General features: G+C 40.8%; 1 protein-coding gene across 2 annotated transcripts in view; it reads right to left on the bottom strand.

Annotated features, from left to right (window-relative positions):
* Window positions 1-3: 3 nt before the first annotated feature.
* nup133 (nucleoporin 133) overlaps window positions 4-17,423 on the bottom strand; it is a 39,017-nt gene continuing 21,597 nt past the window's right edge. For both annotated transcript variants that reach the window (XM_052010967.1, XM_052010968.1), the window contains exons 13-26: window positions 14,984-15,147; window positions 14,117-14,211; window positions 13,409-13,633; window positions 12,002-12,124; window positions 10,582-10,681; window positions 8,018-8,269; window positions 7,402-7,535; window positions 6,635-6,793; window positions 5,886-6,021; window positions 4,644-4,762; window positions 3,989-4,069; window positions 2,430-2,497; window positions 1,964-2,049; window positions 4-1,290 (exon numbers count right to left, since the gene is read on the bottom strand). In XM_052010967.1, the coding sequence (XP_051866927.1) occupies window positions 1,154-1,290; window positions 1,964-2,049; window positions 2,430-2,497; window positions 3,989-4,069; window positions 4,644-4,762; window positions 5,886-6,021; window positions 6,635-6,793; window positions 7,402-7,535; window positions 8,018-8,269; window positions 10,582-10,681; window positions 12,002-12,124; window positions 13,409-13,633; window positions 14,117-14,211; window positions 14,984-15,147 (1,879 nt within the window). In that variant the 3' untranslated portion in view covers window positions 4-1,153. The remainder of the gene's footprint in view (window positions 1,291-1,963; window positions 2,050-2,429; window positions 2,498-3,988; window positions 4,070-4,643; window positions 4,763-5,885; window positions 6,022-6,634; window positions 6,794-7,401; window positions 7,536-8,017; window positions 8,270-10,581; window positions 10,682-12,001; window positions 12,125-13,408; window positions 13,634-14,116; window positions 14,212-14,983; window positions 15,148-17,423) is intronic.

Raw genomic sequence — 17,423 nt, 5'->3', positions numbered from 1 at the left:
AGGAAAATTGAGGGTTATCAGTCAAAAATTTACCTTCTCATTAAATATCTCCTGGAATCTAACCTCTACATCTTTCTGGGATATAGAATTCCAGAGATTCGTCACCCACTGAGAGAAGAAATTCCTAACAGTTTTGGATAACCACCTTCTTATAACTATGGTTTTTTCTTGATGTCCTCACCAGTGGAAACATCTATCTGGTCATGCCCTCTTAGAATTGCATATTTCAATAAGATCATCCCACATTCTTTCAAAGAGAATGCAGATTTACATTTTTCACCATTCACCAGAAGACAACCCTCATTCCAGGAATCAGCTAAGTGAATCTTTTCTTGATCACCTCCAATCCTTCCTTAAATGCAAGGACCTGAAATGTAGACTTTGCACTGTATTCCAGGTGCAGCCTTATCAACACCCTGTACAATTGGAACAATATGTCTAAACCCCAACCCCTTTGTAATGAAGGCCAATATGCAATTTGACTTCTGAACTATGTGCTGCAACTGCATGCTAACGTTTTGTTAGCAAGAACAACTGGATCTGTCTGTACTTCACATTTGCAACATCTCTACATTTAGATAAGTTTGTATTTTGTTTCCTCTTATACCTCACACATTTGGATATTGATCTATTTGCCAAGTTTTCACCCGCTCACACAACCTGTCTCCATCTCGTGGCAGAGTCCTAATATTCTCATTATAGCACACCCTTCCACGTATTTTCTTGTCATCAGCAAACTTGGGTAACTTGCATTCTACCTCTTTCTCCAAGTCATTAATATACATATTAAATTATTGAAGGCTAAGAACTGATCCATGAGGCATACCCCTCAAAAGCCTGAAAAAAACATTTATTCCTATTCACAAAATACCTGGCTCTAATTAAACTGCAGCTGAACCTTCAAAGCAGATGGGAAATAGCAAGAGTACTGCTTTGCAGAGAAGCAAAGTTCAGTGAGGTAGGCAGCTCAGGTAGGCAACTTGGTCAGCATGGATGAGTTGTGGAGGGACTGTTTCCATGATCAATGATCTTTGTGTGAAATTAAATGACTTTATTAGAAATGTAATAATTTGTAACATTTAAAAAAAAAATTCAATGTTGCAGGTGGCTTATTCACATTACCTGCTGAACGATGTTAAACAGTAGAGGTCAATTAAGATTGTGCTTTTATGTAATGTTCATAGTTCGCTTGCAAGAGGAACTCAAAATATGAATTGGATCTCAGAGTCACTAGATGATCTGACAGTAGCAAGTACTTTACTTCTGGCAAGTAGTGTTTCAGCTCAACCCCTAAAGTGAAACACACAGTGAAAAGTATTTAGTGTAAAGCAGTCACTCTATGTTATCAATATCAAGTGCTCCAGATGTATTGAGGACATGACATTTACAGTGACCTGTCATTCAGGACATTTAACTCCTTGTTTCAAGAACCAGACTACTATCAGCATTCATGTAGAAAACTCTCATGGTTCATGCCTCATATCAGACATTCATGCAGGTAAACCAAGATAGTCAGAATTTTTTTTTTGCAGGGCAGGCAAGTCTCAAACTAGAGGGCACAGGTTTAAGGCAAGAGAGGAGATCTAAAGGGCAACTTTTTCCCCCACACAGAGGGTGCTGGTTGTCTGGAATGAGCTGCCAGAGGAGGCAATACTATGATTGAAGGACATTTGGACAGGTATCTGAATAGGAAAGTAGAGGGATACAGGCCTAATGTGGGCATATGGGATTAGTGTAGATGGGCATCGTGGTCACCATAAATGAGGTGGGCCATAAGGGCCTGTTTCTGTGCTGTTCATTTCTATGATTCCATTTGCTGATTAATATTAATTGGAAATTAAATAGTTGGGCAAGATCCCAAATAAACTAACTTGTTACTGGAAAGGGTATTGTGGAAAATGGGTTAAAGACCAGCATTTCATGCCAGACTGATGAGGAATGATTTAGGGAAGGTAGCACTCACCTTCATCCATGAGTTTTTCTATGACTTTTATCAGTATGGTGTCCTTTGCAGCTTCAACAGGATCATCCTTTGGGCTGAAAGACCAACTAAAGAAGCAAAATATTATTTGGTTACTTCGAACAGTCTTTAAAGACTAGGAATGCCCGAGAGTGTTCACTGACTGATGCAGGACAAGTGATTACTAAATTGGAAGTAACCTTGCTGGAAAGGGTATAGCATACAATTTACACAAACTCAAATGTTTAAACTTGGATTTGAAAAACTCCCCTTGCACCCTCTCCCATCTCCCAAACAATCACTTGGGCCAAGAAACAAGTATAACTATTGGCCAGTTTATTTCAATCGTGTTGATTTAGTCCAATGATTAGTTGGGACAAGAGAAAGAGATTTACATCTGTAACTAATTAGAGTTAGTGTGTGTGTGTGCGCACATGTGGAAGGAACAGTTATTCCAAGCTGCACATACTCATCTCTCTGGATGGCTCGGCCGAAGATCTCCAGTTTCAATTCATCAGCAGTGACAACAGTGTCCTCCTTTACAGCAACAGACAAAAACATTCAGTCTCAATTATTTAATAAGAGCCTATTGTTTCCCTTCCCAAAGTCATATCATGGAGAACCACTCAATGCCACAAAAGATTCAGTATTTCCTCGCAGCTGATTTTATAAGGTCACTAACATAATTTTGTTTGGGAAACTGGGAGAGTCCAAATTAGTTGCTATGTTTTTAATATCACAACATTGACTGTACTTCAAAAAAAAAACTTGTGGTTATAAGCTGCTTTTGGATGCCCTGAGTGACATTGTATATAGATACGTCTCTCTTAGTCTCCAAAAAGGTAAATATAAACAATGGAATATGATATAGGAAAATTAAGTTGAAACTTAAATATAAAGCATAGCACATAAGAATGGGCTACATTAATGAAGCAGCACTGCTCCACTTGTAAAAGTTGGGCAGTGCAGCTATAACTTGCTTCATAAGCACATCATCTGCAATGGCAAGAAACAGTGAGGCTATATTATCTGATCCTATGAAATGGGTAACAAACAGTGCATAATTTGGAACAGGGGTTCAGATTGCTTAACAAATAATACAGCTGAGTGCCGATTATCAACTCACCACAACTTTATAGTGCATCAGTATTAGAAATTATGAGTAGGTGCCAGTTTACATCAGATTAAAAACTTAAAATCCCTTGATTATGAAGTAGCTTTAAAATTTCCCATCCCCCCTTTTCCCCTCTCTGAAAGGCACCAAAAATTTGTGCAGCATTGTAACTGTCTGGGCATGGGTTCTCTCTGCTCTTCACAGAGGCCATCTTAACGAAGCATTTGCAGCTTGTTCAGTTCTAAGGGGCACTATAAATTCTCATCTGATCCAAACACTGAAATCAGCTGAGAGAATATTTCTGTTACATTTTGGAAGTTTCAATAAACTAAGACTGTAGCACGAGAGATTGATTTTCTGGGCAATGGTAAGAATTCTACTAGGTCCTTTCAGCTCACCTCATAGGGGAATTTATAAACAGATGTTTTCTTCATTGGACCAGGCAATTTGTATCTCTCTGGTGGAGGGTGTTAGTGATTGTTGGGGGTGGGAGAACAATGGTAAATCCATTAAAGGAGACCCAAGAGACTGTGGATGCCAGAATCTGGAGCAAAAAATGAGCTGCTGGAGGAATTCAGCAGGTCAGGCAGCATACGTGGAGGGAAATGAACAGTCAGTCAACATTCATACTGAGACCCTTCATTTGGACTGTCCCTTTCCCTCCACATACAGTATGCTGCCTGACGTGGTGAGTTCCTCCAGCAGTTTGCTTTTTGCTACATTAAGATGGGCTTGATGCCTTGTCCTCTGTGCTTTACAAACTGTTTCTCATATCCTACTAGAAAATAAAAATTAGCTGCAAGCAGAGGATGTTTTTAATCCAGACAGCCTGGGTTTTAATCTGGGCAAAATTAGCAACCAGCATTTTGGAATCAATATGCTGGGAAATAGCAATGACTAACATTTTTCTGTACCTTCTCAACATACTCCAATAGATCAAGTGCCTTCTTGAAGTCATATTCATTTGCCCTTATGTTGTCATCACTGATGTAAAGCTGGAGAAATTGGATATTAATCTGAATTAATTGAAGTGGAACATAAATACAAAATCCTCCCATGGAAAATGTAAGCAGGTGATTATGGAGTAAATATTTGGTGCAAGCATTTTCATGAGTATTAGCAAGACATAGGTTCACTCTTCACACCCAACACTTAAGTTCAATGAGAAATACATTTCAGGTGCAACCAAAATTAGTCATCTAAATTTAATTAAGAGCAGACTTTATGTGGATTTACTTTGTCAACTCTCTGGCAAAGCCTTGCATGGAAGACTGCATGATGTCTTGAAGTTGCTGTATTTCTGACCAGCAGAAATTAATCTTTCCTGATTCACATTAGCAAAGCTTAATATTTCTAAAACAGATTAAATTAGCCAACTTTTCCTCACTTTTGGCGGGAATAGTCACAATATGCCATATCATTATCCATAATTAGTTTCCTGTCCCCAGTCTGTCTATCTTGCATGGTCCATGATTTTAATGACCTTTCTGTGACTCCTTTTAGATTCATAATTTTGGATAATGGATCTCTCACATCCAGTCTTATGTACAAAATAGCCACTATACTTACATGGATCAGTTGTGAAGCAGACAGCACAGGCATTGTGTCTATATTGAGCTGTTTCCTTTCCAACAACTCCATTGGGAGAGTATCCTGATGAAGCAGATACCGTTCTTGCGCATTTAAGTCTGCGACAAGATGAATGCAAATAACTCACTGCTTCAGATGGAAGAGGAGCAAGGCATAAAATAGCTTTGTCAAACATTAATATCCAGGCTCATTGCTTTGACCCACTCTTGCAAAAAGGCACCTGCTTGCTTTATTAAAATCGTTTGTGCCGTGGACGACATATCCTCCGATCTGGACAATGAACCACAATCTTCTTTTACTATTATTATTGAACATACCTAAATCAGACATAGGCAGTAAATGTTCACTTAGTCTTGAATTCTGTGAGGCCTCATGAACTGATGTCCTCCTTCTTTCATTCACCTCAAATGTATCATTCTTTGCCATTTCCAGCAACTTCAACATGATGCCATCACACATATCCTTTTCTCACTTTTTTTAAAAATCAACATGAAAGGACTTCAATGACATCCTGATCCACTTACTCAACCCAGCATCCTCCCCCTTCTCCACTCAAGCTGAGGAGGTGCAATAAGCGTTCTTTTACCTCACAACACACATTAAACAACAACACACTTCAATTTCTTTCAATTTAGACTGCATGCTGGGTGATCTTCTCTACATTGAAGGGATCAAACGCAAATTGGACGACTGCTTCAGGGAAAACCTCCTTGTAGTATGCAAACAGTATTTCCATATCTCATGTCATTTCATTTTTCCTTCCCACTTCCCCCACTATCCTCATCTTCCCACACCATTCCAATGGAACCCCATGCAGGCTCAAGGAGCAGCACCTTATCAGCAAGGCACATTGCACCATCTGATCTCACATAATTCATTCATTTCAGATAAGAATTCTGTTGATCCCATTTACACACTAAATGAATCTTTTGTTACTTGTTCCATCAGCATGTCTTTTGTCATTTAAACTTTCCTGCCTTCTGTTCCATCTCAGACCTTAAATTTTATTTCTTCACCCCCACTCCACCCCACCCACCTTCTCGTCTTCACTTGTTATCTCTCTAACCTTTTTCTAGTTTTGATTTAAGGCCATCTACAAATACGGCTTCTGAACATATGCTACCAGACCAAGTACTTCAAGCATTTTCTGTATTTAGTTTCATATTTCATCTACAGTTTTATGCTTTAATGGTGACATTTAAGATATTACTCAGAAATTACCCTCCATCTTCTCATGCAGAAGGTCCTCAGGGAGATCAGAAGCAAATGCAGAGAGTTTACTGAGGCTCAAGAGAGTTTTCTTCTTTGCAAAGTACCGTGTCTCCATATTAGCAAGATTCAGTAATGTCTGATGAGCCTGTAACAATTGAAAATCAATGATGTGGAGACACAAATACACCTCTACCCAAAAGTCTGGTATTGTTTCTTTCCCAATTCCTCCTTGGTCTCACTAAGGTAGTGCAAAAGTGGTGGTCAAAAACATAGCCAAATCCAGAGCTACTCCCAACAATTCAGTAGTTGTGCTTGGCAGGAGCCATGGAATTTTCTATTGAAATGGTTTTAAGTATGTAGTGGGACTATCAGCATCACAAAACAGCAAAGCCAGTTAACGTTTTGGATACAAACCTCAATAATTGTATTGCCTGCCTCCATACTCTACCAATGAGGAGGACATAATCCAGAGGGTCAATGCCCCACACTAGCACAAGGCCCATCACAATACTTTTATGGCAAAAAGAGATTGGTGTTCAATACTGACCTCACCAGCAACACCACATTCCCAGAAAAATAACCTCAGGTTCCAGATGAAGAGTTACAACTAAATATTAACATTTCTGTTCAGACCCTGTTTCCCTGCCTCTTTGGGTTTTTCTTTCTTTTCTAAAGATTCCATTTGAATTGAATTGTGTAACTGAACAAAGGGTAAATTTCAGAACCTGAGTATTACTGCACAAAGCACAATCCATTACCTTTTCAAAGTTCTGGATGTTGATTTCATGGAGCCAACTGAGATGTTCGTGGGATTGCAGGAAATTAGCCAGCTGTGCATGCTGGGCCACAGGTGGTGACAGAAGTTTTCCTCGTTTCCCTTTCTCCATGTACCAGCGAAAAAGGAAGTCGGAAAAGTTCTATTCAATTAAAAGACTTTCATTAGCCATTGCCCTTTGATTTCGTGAAACTAAAGTATGAAACTTCCTTGTATCAAAAAGAAATAAAACTATGAAGAATATTTGTCAATGGCAGCTCAATTGGTAGCACCCTTAACTTAAGGACCATGGATTCAAGACCACCAGTATCCTCAGCACATAATCCAGACTAACGCATAACAGCTGCAATGTTGGGTGCTATCTTACAGAAAGGACCTTAAATCAAGGACTTGTGCATCCTCCCAGACTGATTTAAAATAAATTTTAAGCACGATTCAAAAAGGGAGTCCTTTCAAGTGTTCCTATCAATATTCACCGTCAATCAACATCGTTATGTTTGCTTGTAATTTGTGGGAGTTTACTGTACGAAAATCAGCTGTCATTTTCCTACAATGCAACAGGAACTGCGTAGCAGAAGGCTTTTGTTGGCTGCAAAGTACTCTGGGGCATTCTGAACTCATGAAGGAGCCATATAAATACAACTTCTTTAATTACTAGGTGACCACCTTTTTAAAAAAAATGTATAACTTAAAGCAAGAGATATATGGGTTTGAATCCTATAGCAGAACAGGAACATATTAAGATCTCACCTGATCTGCAAACTGGTTCAGGTAGCGCTGTAGCCTGGCCTGGTTATCAGTTTGTTCACATAGTTGAATCAGGATGTCAAAGTCACAATATTTCTCTGCTAGTGAAGCAGTCAGCTGGTGTTGCCTGAGTGAAACTAAAAGCATAAACAATGCCAGTCATTTCTCAGCCACAATCTCCCACCCCACAGATTATTTCAAAAAGTACCAAAAGTCTTTTTACCACAAGCAACCACTTATAAGTTGGATGCAATTTTGGGGAAAACAGTGGCTTGCTAAACAGAGGAATTAGCCTCTGGTTAGTAGGAGTACAGGATGTGGCTTCCTTCCTTATCTGGGACTAAAATAATGAGCACAGGAAAAAATTATTTCAACAGTTGGTTGGGAGAATGTTCTCAAAATAATTACAGGAGTTTGGAATTCAATGATCAACAGATGATTTTTAAATGAAAGATATTCCTGCAAAAAAAAAATCAGGAAAGTGAACCATTCATTCTTATACCAGGAAAAGTAAAATGAAGTGTTGAAGTGCCATTGAAAGCTGAAGAAAATGGAGGAGCATTGCTGTTTTATTCTATAAACTGACAGAAAAATTATAAAATTGGATTGTTGTACATACGTAATTGTGATAGAAGATGTGAACGTTTTTGGGTGTATTCTAAGTCCAGTTTGTTGTATCTTTCCTGCTGAGTAGGTCTGTCCACCGACTTGAGTTGACAAACATAGCCATCCAGATAGAAATCGAGCAGGGCCACCAGTTGCTCCAGAAGAGTATTACGTATGGTGCTGTCAGCTTGTGGGTACACCTTATTCAGGACAATATCAGTCTGCCTTACAATCACATTCCTCACACCGGACGGACCACTGGATGCTTTAAACAGCAAATTGTACACATCAAAATTAGAGAGAAGATTAAAGTATTTATTTCAATTGTTCTACAATCCATTTATTAGGTGTCTCACAATTATTTCTTTTAAAATATTTACCCTTTGCATGGGGCAGCTGAACTACATGTGTGGAGGTGATTTACACCCCAACCCCATGCCCATGATAGCTCTTTTGTAAACTTAAGCCATTTGCCTGCTCTTTCCACATAACTGAATTTTTCCCATTCCATTATGCATTCCAGACACAATTTACTGAGTAAATCATTTCACCTCATCTCCAATTAAATCTAGTCCTTCTGGCTAATAATCCTCCTACCCACACTCACTGAACAAGGACTGACATTCCCCAAACTCATCACACACAAAGGCAAATAGAGGGAGGTCAATGACAACAAGTTGAACCAGGAAGCAGCTCCATTACTTTTCCTGCAACAGCATCCATTGAAATGTAATGGAGTTAAAAGGAGAAATGTACGTAAGAGCCATTCTTGAATAAATGGCTGCACAAATAACCAAATCTACTAAAAATGCAGTCATCTCTCTAGTGTTACGAACAAAGCAAACTAGCATCACAACAGACTGCTTGGGACAAAGATATTTCGAACAACAACTTCCCAGCAAACTTCAGCTCAGTACTAAATTAGAATCAGAGTTTAACAATTTGACACTAAAACAGGAGCAGGAATCCACATTATCAATTCTAATTACAGGATACATTTGAATAAGGCAAAACACAAATTAGGTAACCTGCTTGCAGATAGTCTTCATTTAGTCTGTTTGGGTGAGCTTCCCGTTTTTAATCGTACAGAGTCATACAGCAGAGAAACAGGCCCTTCAGCCCAACTCATCCATGCTGACTCTGTTACCCAGCGAGCTAGTCCCATCTGCCTGCATTTGGCGCATAGCCCTCTAAACCTCTCCTATCCATGTACTTATCTAAATGGCTTTTACATGCGACTAATGAGCCCGCCTCAACCACTCGCCTCTAAATTTCTACACCTCTGATCTTAAACCTATGCCCTCTTATTTTTAGCACCAACTCTCCCAGGGAAAAAGACTATGTGCTTTCACCCCGTCTATGGCCCTTGTGATCTTACATACCTCTATCAGATCACCCCTCAGTCTCCTACGTTCCAAGGAATAAAAGTCCTAGTCTATGCAACCTCTCCTTGTAACTCAGGCACCCAAGTCCAGGCAACATCCTGGTTAATCTTTCCTATAACAGAGTGACCAAACTGTACACAGCACTCCAAGTGCAGCCTCACCAATGTCTTATACAATTGCAACATAACATTCCAGCTCCTATATTCAATGCCCTCTTCACCATCCTATCTACCTGTGATGCTGCTCTCAGTGAATGATGCGTTGCACTTCTAGGTCCCACTGTTCTATAACACTCTCCAAGGCCTTACCATTCACTGTACAAGTCCCACCCTGGTTTCATCTCCCAAAATGCAATACCTCATTTATCTGGATTGAAAGCCACTTGCCAATCCTCAGCCCACATACTAAGGTGATCAAGATTCCCCCTGTAATTTTTCAAAACCTTCTACACTGTGTACAATACCACCGATTTTAGTATCAATCGCAAACTTACTAACTATGCCTTGTACATACACATCCAAATTGTTTATATAAATTACAAACAGCAAAGGTCCCAGCACATCACGAGACACATGCCTCCAAGTCAGAGAAACCACCCTCAACCATCACCCACTGCTTCACACCACTGAGCCAATTATGAATCCAATCGGCTATCTCCCCCTGGTGGTACTTTGCAGCCTTCTGGACTCAAAACTGAATTATTCAACTTCATACATCACACCTTCCTTGTGGATATACACTGGTCAGTCTATTTGTGATACTGGTTCATTTTTCTCTCTCTATTTGCGCGGACCGACCGGTTGGGTACACACCACAGCTGTGCATTTCACAGTTTTTCTGCCCTTTGTGGTTTCATGCCAACAGCTTTCATTTCATAGCTTTGTTCAGGATCTTTCTCTCTAACTTTCTCTCTAACTGCACCTTATTAACCAACAGACCCATTAGTCTTAAAACCTGGTCACATCTTAACAGCAATATTCCCCTTGCCTATCTATCCCTGAGCAACTTGAAACCAACTTGCTGTCTCTTTCCCAGTTCTGACCAAGTCTTCAACAGATGCTAGCTGACCTGCTGAGTGTATCCAGCATTTTCTGCTTTTACATCAGAACAAGAGATGTTCCAAAACCCACAGGATCTCTGAGTAATTCCAAACGCTGCTCAACTATCTATTCAAGAATACAACCCATCTAACCTGTCCAAGGAATGTACTCTGGCTCCTGTTCAGCATCCTTTTCTGACTTATAAAATGAACTTTTGTTGTGTCGATGGTGGACAGCTGCATGCAACATATCCTGCAAATCAGACAAAGAGATTATGTTACCTCAAGAGTCTACCCAGGCTGGATACCTCCCACAGGTTACAGCTGAAATTCTGCTGCCTGGGCATACGTATTTCTATTTTATTCATCCAGCAATTTTCCTACTTTAGTTGCTTCAATATAATTATTTAATTCAATATAACACTGGAAGATTACGATAATTTCCAAGGCTCTGCACAAGGCTTACAAGAGGAAGGTTCAAATGTGTGTAGGTTTCGGCCCTTTGATTCATGCCTCTGGCTATTTGTCATGTTGGGCACTGAAATTCTCAGTATCCCAATGCATTGTGCCAAATAACAAGTCATTAGGGTGTGGAGTTGTGGCTAACAAGCAGAGAAACAAATTCTTGCATGTTACAAATTATTTTCTCTTTTCTGCTTTTAGGTTGTTTTGAATTAGTCCAGCTAAAAATTCCAGGCTATAAATGGGACAGTAATTATTTTTCCAAGTGTACTGGCTGCAAGCAATAGCACAGCCATCCTGTGAATGCCTCCGATGACTTATGGACCACACCAAGAGCATCGGTTGCCCTGAGGGCTAGCAAAATAAGAATGGATCAGAGCAAAATTGATCCAGAATTGTGGAAATAAGAATATCTAAAATTGTACAGCAAAAGAATCCAAACAGAAATGGGTATTTAAGTTCTCGCTTCCCACTATTTCCTTCATAAAGGGGCTTATACCGTCAAAAGTTGTAATTTTGGTTCATCTCTTCCCTGCAATGTCCTAAATTACGCTGGCTTGAGGTAAGCAGGGTGTAGAATTGGAATTCCAGTTTACCTGCTCTGTAGCAGATTGAAAATACACTGGTGTGTACTGACCCCAATGCTCAGGCTGACGGATAATCTAAAACAAAATAGTTCAGGCAAGGAGAGGGAGGCACAAGAACAATGGGGGGGGGAGGGGGGGGAGAGGGAGGGGGGGAGAGAGAGAGTTCAAGAAGCACTTTATTATGGTTTGTCTGCTTGACAACTCAGTCTCCAGCACACCATGAATGTGCCCCAGTGGCATGAGTCACAACAATCAAGCAAGGCAGCTGCACCTGTGGAGATGGAGATTAAAAAATCCCATGATGCACGAGCAACCCAATATACATCAAATTTCCAACTCTACAACAAACTTTGGGTTAATTTTTGGACGGCGATAGTGTCCTTTAAATCCAATTCTTCCTTCATAACCTTGTTTCCAATTACATCAGAAAACTGAATATTCTCCCCCAGGTTTCCAAAACAAGATCAGAAAACTGGCTGTTTGAACTTTTCAGTTAAAACATGCAAATTGTAAGAACACTGTACCTTTAAGATGTTGTTAACATTTATAGCTATTTGTGCCCACTCCAGGGAGAGGGGGTTGTTCTCCTCCAAAAGGTTTTCTTCTTCCTCTAACAAACATTCGAAAGCTGTGTCGATCTGGGAGACCTGTGCGGGAAAGGTACATTGTAGGACTGTGATTACGTTAAAATGGAGGGCCCCCTAATGACACATTTCTTATAAAATAAAATCTATTGGGTTAATTGACCTGCTTTTTAATCAAACTACAGCAGAGAGGTGTCTGTCCTTTATCTTGTTGAGAAGATGGCTGTTCTTTAAGTGCAAGCTCACAGCCTAATTCCAGAAACCCTGGCAACACCGATCTCTTGAGTGTTAAGTGGAACACAACAGCACAAGATATAAACAAATATGATGTTATTGAATGGTGGATCAGGTTCAGTGGCCAAAGGGCCCACTGTACCTGATCCACCATTCAATAAAGTCATGCCAGATCTGATTTTAATGTTAACCCCACTTGTTCCTGTCAACCCTGGACTCTCCTTTAGTCCAAAACCCTATTGATGTCAGCATCAAACATATTCAATAACTTATCCTCCTCAAGTTCTCTGAATTCCAGAGATTCATGGCTCTCAGAAGAAATTCATTTGTTTTGAATGGGTGACCCCTTAGTTTGAAACCACGCCCCCTTCAAGATTCCTCCACAGTGGAAAACATCTTCACAGCAGCTACCCCACCAAGCCCGCTCAGAATTTTATACGTTTCAACAAGATCACATCTCATTCTAAACACCAGTGAGCATAGGCCCAAACTGTTAATTCTTTCCTTCACCCAATAAATCTACTTAGTGAACCTCATCTGAATTGCCTCCAATTAAACTATATCCCTCCTTGAGAAGCCCAAAGTTCAGGAGTAGTCTCTTCAACACCATACACTGTATCCTGATAGCAAAGGTGTTTAAAGACTAGAGGACAACAGTTTCAGGTTAGGGGTAGAGGATTTCAAGGGACTCTGAGGAAGGATCTTTTTTAACCAGAGGATTGTTGGAATCTGCAACACCCTGCCTCAGGGGGTGGTGGAGGCAGAGACTCTCAAAGTATTTTGGTAGTATCTAGATGAGATCTTGAACAGCCAAGGCAGAGAAGGCTACAGACCAAGTGCTGGTAAATGGAATTAGAATGAATAGGTGCTTGATGGTAGGCACAGGTACATTCAGCTGAATAGCCCGTTTCAGTGCTGTATGTCCTTGTTTCCAGTTGAAGCAATACTTACCCTTTAATACCATATCCTCCTGGAGTTTGCTACAGAATTCTAGAAATAAAATGCACACAATCTCAAAAAGTAAATTTTGTACTTTTCTCACAAATAGCACTAGTCGTTCCATTGATGCATTTCTCATTACTCTGTAACCCAAATGGAACAGGAAGTTTGTACCTCTCTGAAGAAAACATCCGCGGGAGTCAAGTTCTGTGGAGCACTCTTTTTCTGTTTACCCAGAGCAGAATTAATCGCTGCATTTACGATGTCAGGAAACTTGGTGTGGTAGTTTTTTAGAACAATAGCAGCAGAGAGCTTCTCAGCATGCTCACAGAGCAAAAGACGAGTTACCATCAGGGATCCTCGCACCCTAACAGCCTCAAGCCGATTTAGTAACTCCACCTATCATAAGGAAAATTTCAGAAGGATCAAAAGAGCATGAAAGGTTTCCAACTTCCAGTCATTCTTTCAAATCAAAAAGTTTCAGTGGGGAGGTGGGGGGGACCACTGAAACGTACAGGGCAAATTCATGTGCAATTGGTTCATGGCCCAGTGTCACTGATGCAAACAATGAACAGTACTTAAGATTCCACTGTCAGTATTGGATTTTAGATAAGACATAAAACCTCAGTTGCCATCAATGTGAATGCAAGACTGCCTGCTGCACCATTCCAAGAGGAAGCAAGCAAGATTTCTCATGTGAATTCTGAACTGTCAGTAAAATTAGATCATTTAGTCATTTCTCTATATGAGACTCTGCTATATACAATATTAGCTTCATCATACTATTTAAAACAAAACACTATTTAATCCTGTGAAATGATATGGGACAGACCAAGGACATGAAAGGCACAGTGTAAAACTAAACTCCAAGCAAAAACTTACATCCTGAAGAAATTCCATCAAACAGTAATGAGCTTTCATTTTGTCTTCTAACTGATGAAGCAATAGCAAGGAGGTGTTGCTAAATCTACTTCCATCTGTGAAGAGACAAGTTTCATACAGCTCACTGGAGTGGTATTGATTTAACAAAGTGCATCCCTTCAAATTATGCACCACTTGCAATCTATATATAAAAAATAATCTAAAAGCTGTCTTATTAAATTGTACAGCAGCACTTTTCACCAGGTATTCTTTTCCAGGGACATGGGAAAAGAAAATACAGCAGCAGGAAATTCTCCAGCAAAAATCAGGCATACATATTTCCTCTTGCAAACTGTATGACCCTCATGGAGACCTGCTAAAATCTGCCAAGCGCTGTTAAGTGCCATTGAAAGACAAGCAGTATTTGCAACAAGCACAAAAGCTGCAGACATTCGAGAGGTATAGTTAGTGCTCAGCCACTATAAGGAGACAGTTTAAGAAGCACTTTCATCATTTAAAGGTTAATCGAGTTTCCTGGCCCTGTCCCTTCAGAAAAGTGAAAACTGTAAAAAACCTTTTGGAGGAAAGAATGCATTCTGCATGGCTGGATTCAAGAAGCCATGAAGGTTTAGGAACCAACACACATTCAGACCTCACACGATATTCTCAAAAGAAGCTCAGGTGCACTGTAATTAGCCATCCCAGCAATAGCAGTGTTGGGGGATTTGTCAAGACAAATCACTGAGTGTATGCTGCTCAGGAGGAAACTGTGGGCAGGTTGGAAAGAGGCTGGATATCCTGCATCAATTCCCCAGTAAAAATAATCATTTTTATTTACCAGACATGTAGTATGTTCCAACAAATCTCACAGCATTTGCCAAGCCTTACCATTTGGTACAGATTCAGCCCAACGGGGATCACATGCTGGGTAGTCGTCAATCAAATCGAGACTGATTTGTGCCACAGCATTGTCCAGCTCAGAGTCTGATCCCATATCAGCATCATCCGGGAAGATTTCCTCCAACATGGTCTGGGCACCAACAATATCCTTTCTGGAAGTTTAAATTGTTGAAACATAACTCAGATTGTACCCAACAACAAAATAAAGCCATCTTGTGGCTTTAAGACCATAAGGCATAGGAGCAGAATTAGGCCATTCAGCCCATTGAGTCTCTTCTGCCATTCGATTGTGGCCGATTTATTTTTCCCTCTCAACCTCATTCTCCTACCTTCTCCCCGTAACTTTTGATGCCCTTACTAATCAAGAACCCATCAACCTCTGCTTTAAATATACCCAATGACTTGGCCTCCACAGCCATCTGTCGCAATGAATTCTACAGACTCATCACCCTCTGGCTAAAGAAATTCCTCCTCATCTCAGTTCTAAAGGGACGTCCTTCTATTCTGAGGCTGTGCCCTCTGGTCCTAGACTCTCCCACTACTGGAAACATCCTCTCCACGTCCACTCTATCCAGGCCTTCCAATATTTGGTAGGTTTCAATGAGAACCCCCCTCATTCTTCTAAACTCCAGTGAGTACAGGCCCAGAGCCATCAAACACTCCTCATATGTTAACCCTTTCATTCCCAGGATCATTCTCATAAACCTCCTCTGGACCCTCTCCAATGCCAGCACATCCTTCCTTAGATATGGGGCCCAAAACTGCTCACCATACTCCAAATGTGGTCTGACCAATGCTTAATGAAGCCTCAGCATTATATCCTTGTTTTCATATTCTAGTCCTCTCGAAATGAATGCTAACATTGCATTTGCCTTCCTTACGATGTACTCAACCTGCAAGTTAACCTTTAGGGAACCCTGCACTAGGACTCCCAAGTCCCTTTGCACCTCCGATTTCTGAATTCGGTCTGCGTTTAGAAAATAATCTATGCCTTTATTCTTTCTACCAAAGTGCATGACCGTACACTTCCCTGCACTGTATTTCATCTGCCACTTCTTTGCCCATTCTCTCAACCGAAGTCCTTCTGCAGACTCCCTGCTTCCTCAACACTACCTGCTCCTTCACCTACCTTTGTATCATCCACAAACTTGGCCAAAGAGCCATCAATTCCGTCATCCAGATCATTAAGATATAACGTGAAAAGTAGTGGACCCAACACTGACCCCTGCTGACCACCACTAGTCACCGGCAGCCAACTAGAAAAGGCCCCCTTTATTCCCACTCTTTGCCTCCTGCCAGTCAGCTAATCTTCTATCTGTGGCGACTCACCGTCTAGTCGGGCGAACCGGCTCGGCAGTCGGGTCGCGCGGCGTCGGAGCGACGAAGCCCAAGATGGCGGCGGGCCTCGTCTTTCCGAGCGACGGGGAGAACCCGCGCGCAGGAAAGTCCTGATGACGTAGGACTTACGTCATTGCCGGTTTTTTTTGGGCGGGAGTTTTCTCCCTTAAAGGGCCCGCGCAAGGCGGGAAAATAAACCAGTTCTGTTTGGCAATCCTCCGAGTAGAGTCTTGTTTTATTCCGCGGTAGCAACCGCTACATATCCATGCTAGAACCTTTCCTGTAATACCATGGGCTCCTATCTTGTTTAGCAGCCTCATATGTGGAACCTTGTCAAAAGCCTTCTGAAAATGCAAGTAAACAACATCCACTGAGTCTCCTTTGTCTATCCTGCCTGTTACTTCCTCAAAGAATTCCAAAAGAATTTCAAGCAAAATCTCCCCTTAAAGAAACCATGCTGACTTTAGCCTATTTAATCATGTGCTTCCAAGTACCCCAAAATCTCATCCTTAATAACGGACTCTAACATTTTCATAATTGCCTGTCTTTTGCCTCCTTCCCTTCTTAAAGGGTGGAGTAACATTTGCGATTTCCTATCCTCCAGAACCATTCCTAAATCCAGCAATTCTTGAAAGATCACTACTAATGCCTCAATCTCTTCAGCTACCTCTTTCAGAACCCTGAGGTGTAGTCCATCCGGTCCAGTTGATTTATCTACCTTCAGATCTTTTAGTATCCCAAGCACTTTTTCCTTAGTAATAGCAACGACACTCACTTCTGCCCCAACTCTCAAGAACTTCTGGCCCATTGCTGGTGTCTTCCACAGTGAAGACTGACACAAAACACTTATTCAGTTTGTCCGCCATTTCTTTGTTCCACATCACTACCTCTCCAACATCATTTTCCAGTGGTCCGATATCCACTCTTGCCTCTCTTTTACTCTTTACATATCTGAAAAAACTTCTGGTAACCTTTTTTATATCATTAGCTAGCTTACCTTCATATTTCATCCTTTCTCCCCTTATTGCTTTTTTATCTGCCTTTTGTTGGTTTTTAAAAGCTTCCCAATCCTTGAGCTTCCCACTAATTT

Source organism: Pristis pectinata, chromosome 3, assembly GCF_009764475.1.
Source record: "Pristis pectinata isolate sPriPec2 chromosome 3, sPriPec2.1.pri, whole genome shotgun sequence".
NCBI lineage: Eukaryota > Metazoa > Chordata > Chondrichthyes > Rhinopristiformes > Pristidae > Pristis > Pristis pectinata.
The sequence above is the reverse complement of the archived record's forward strand: the minus strand, read 5'-3'. Positions and strand labels throughout refer to the sequence as shown.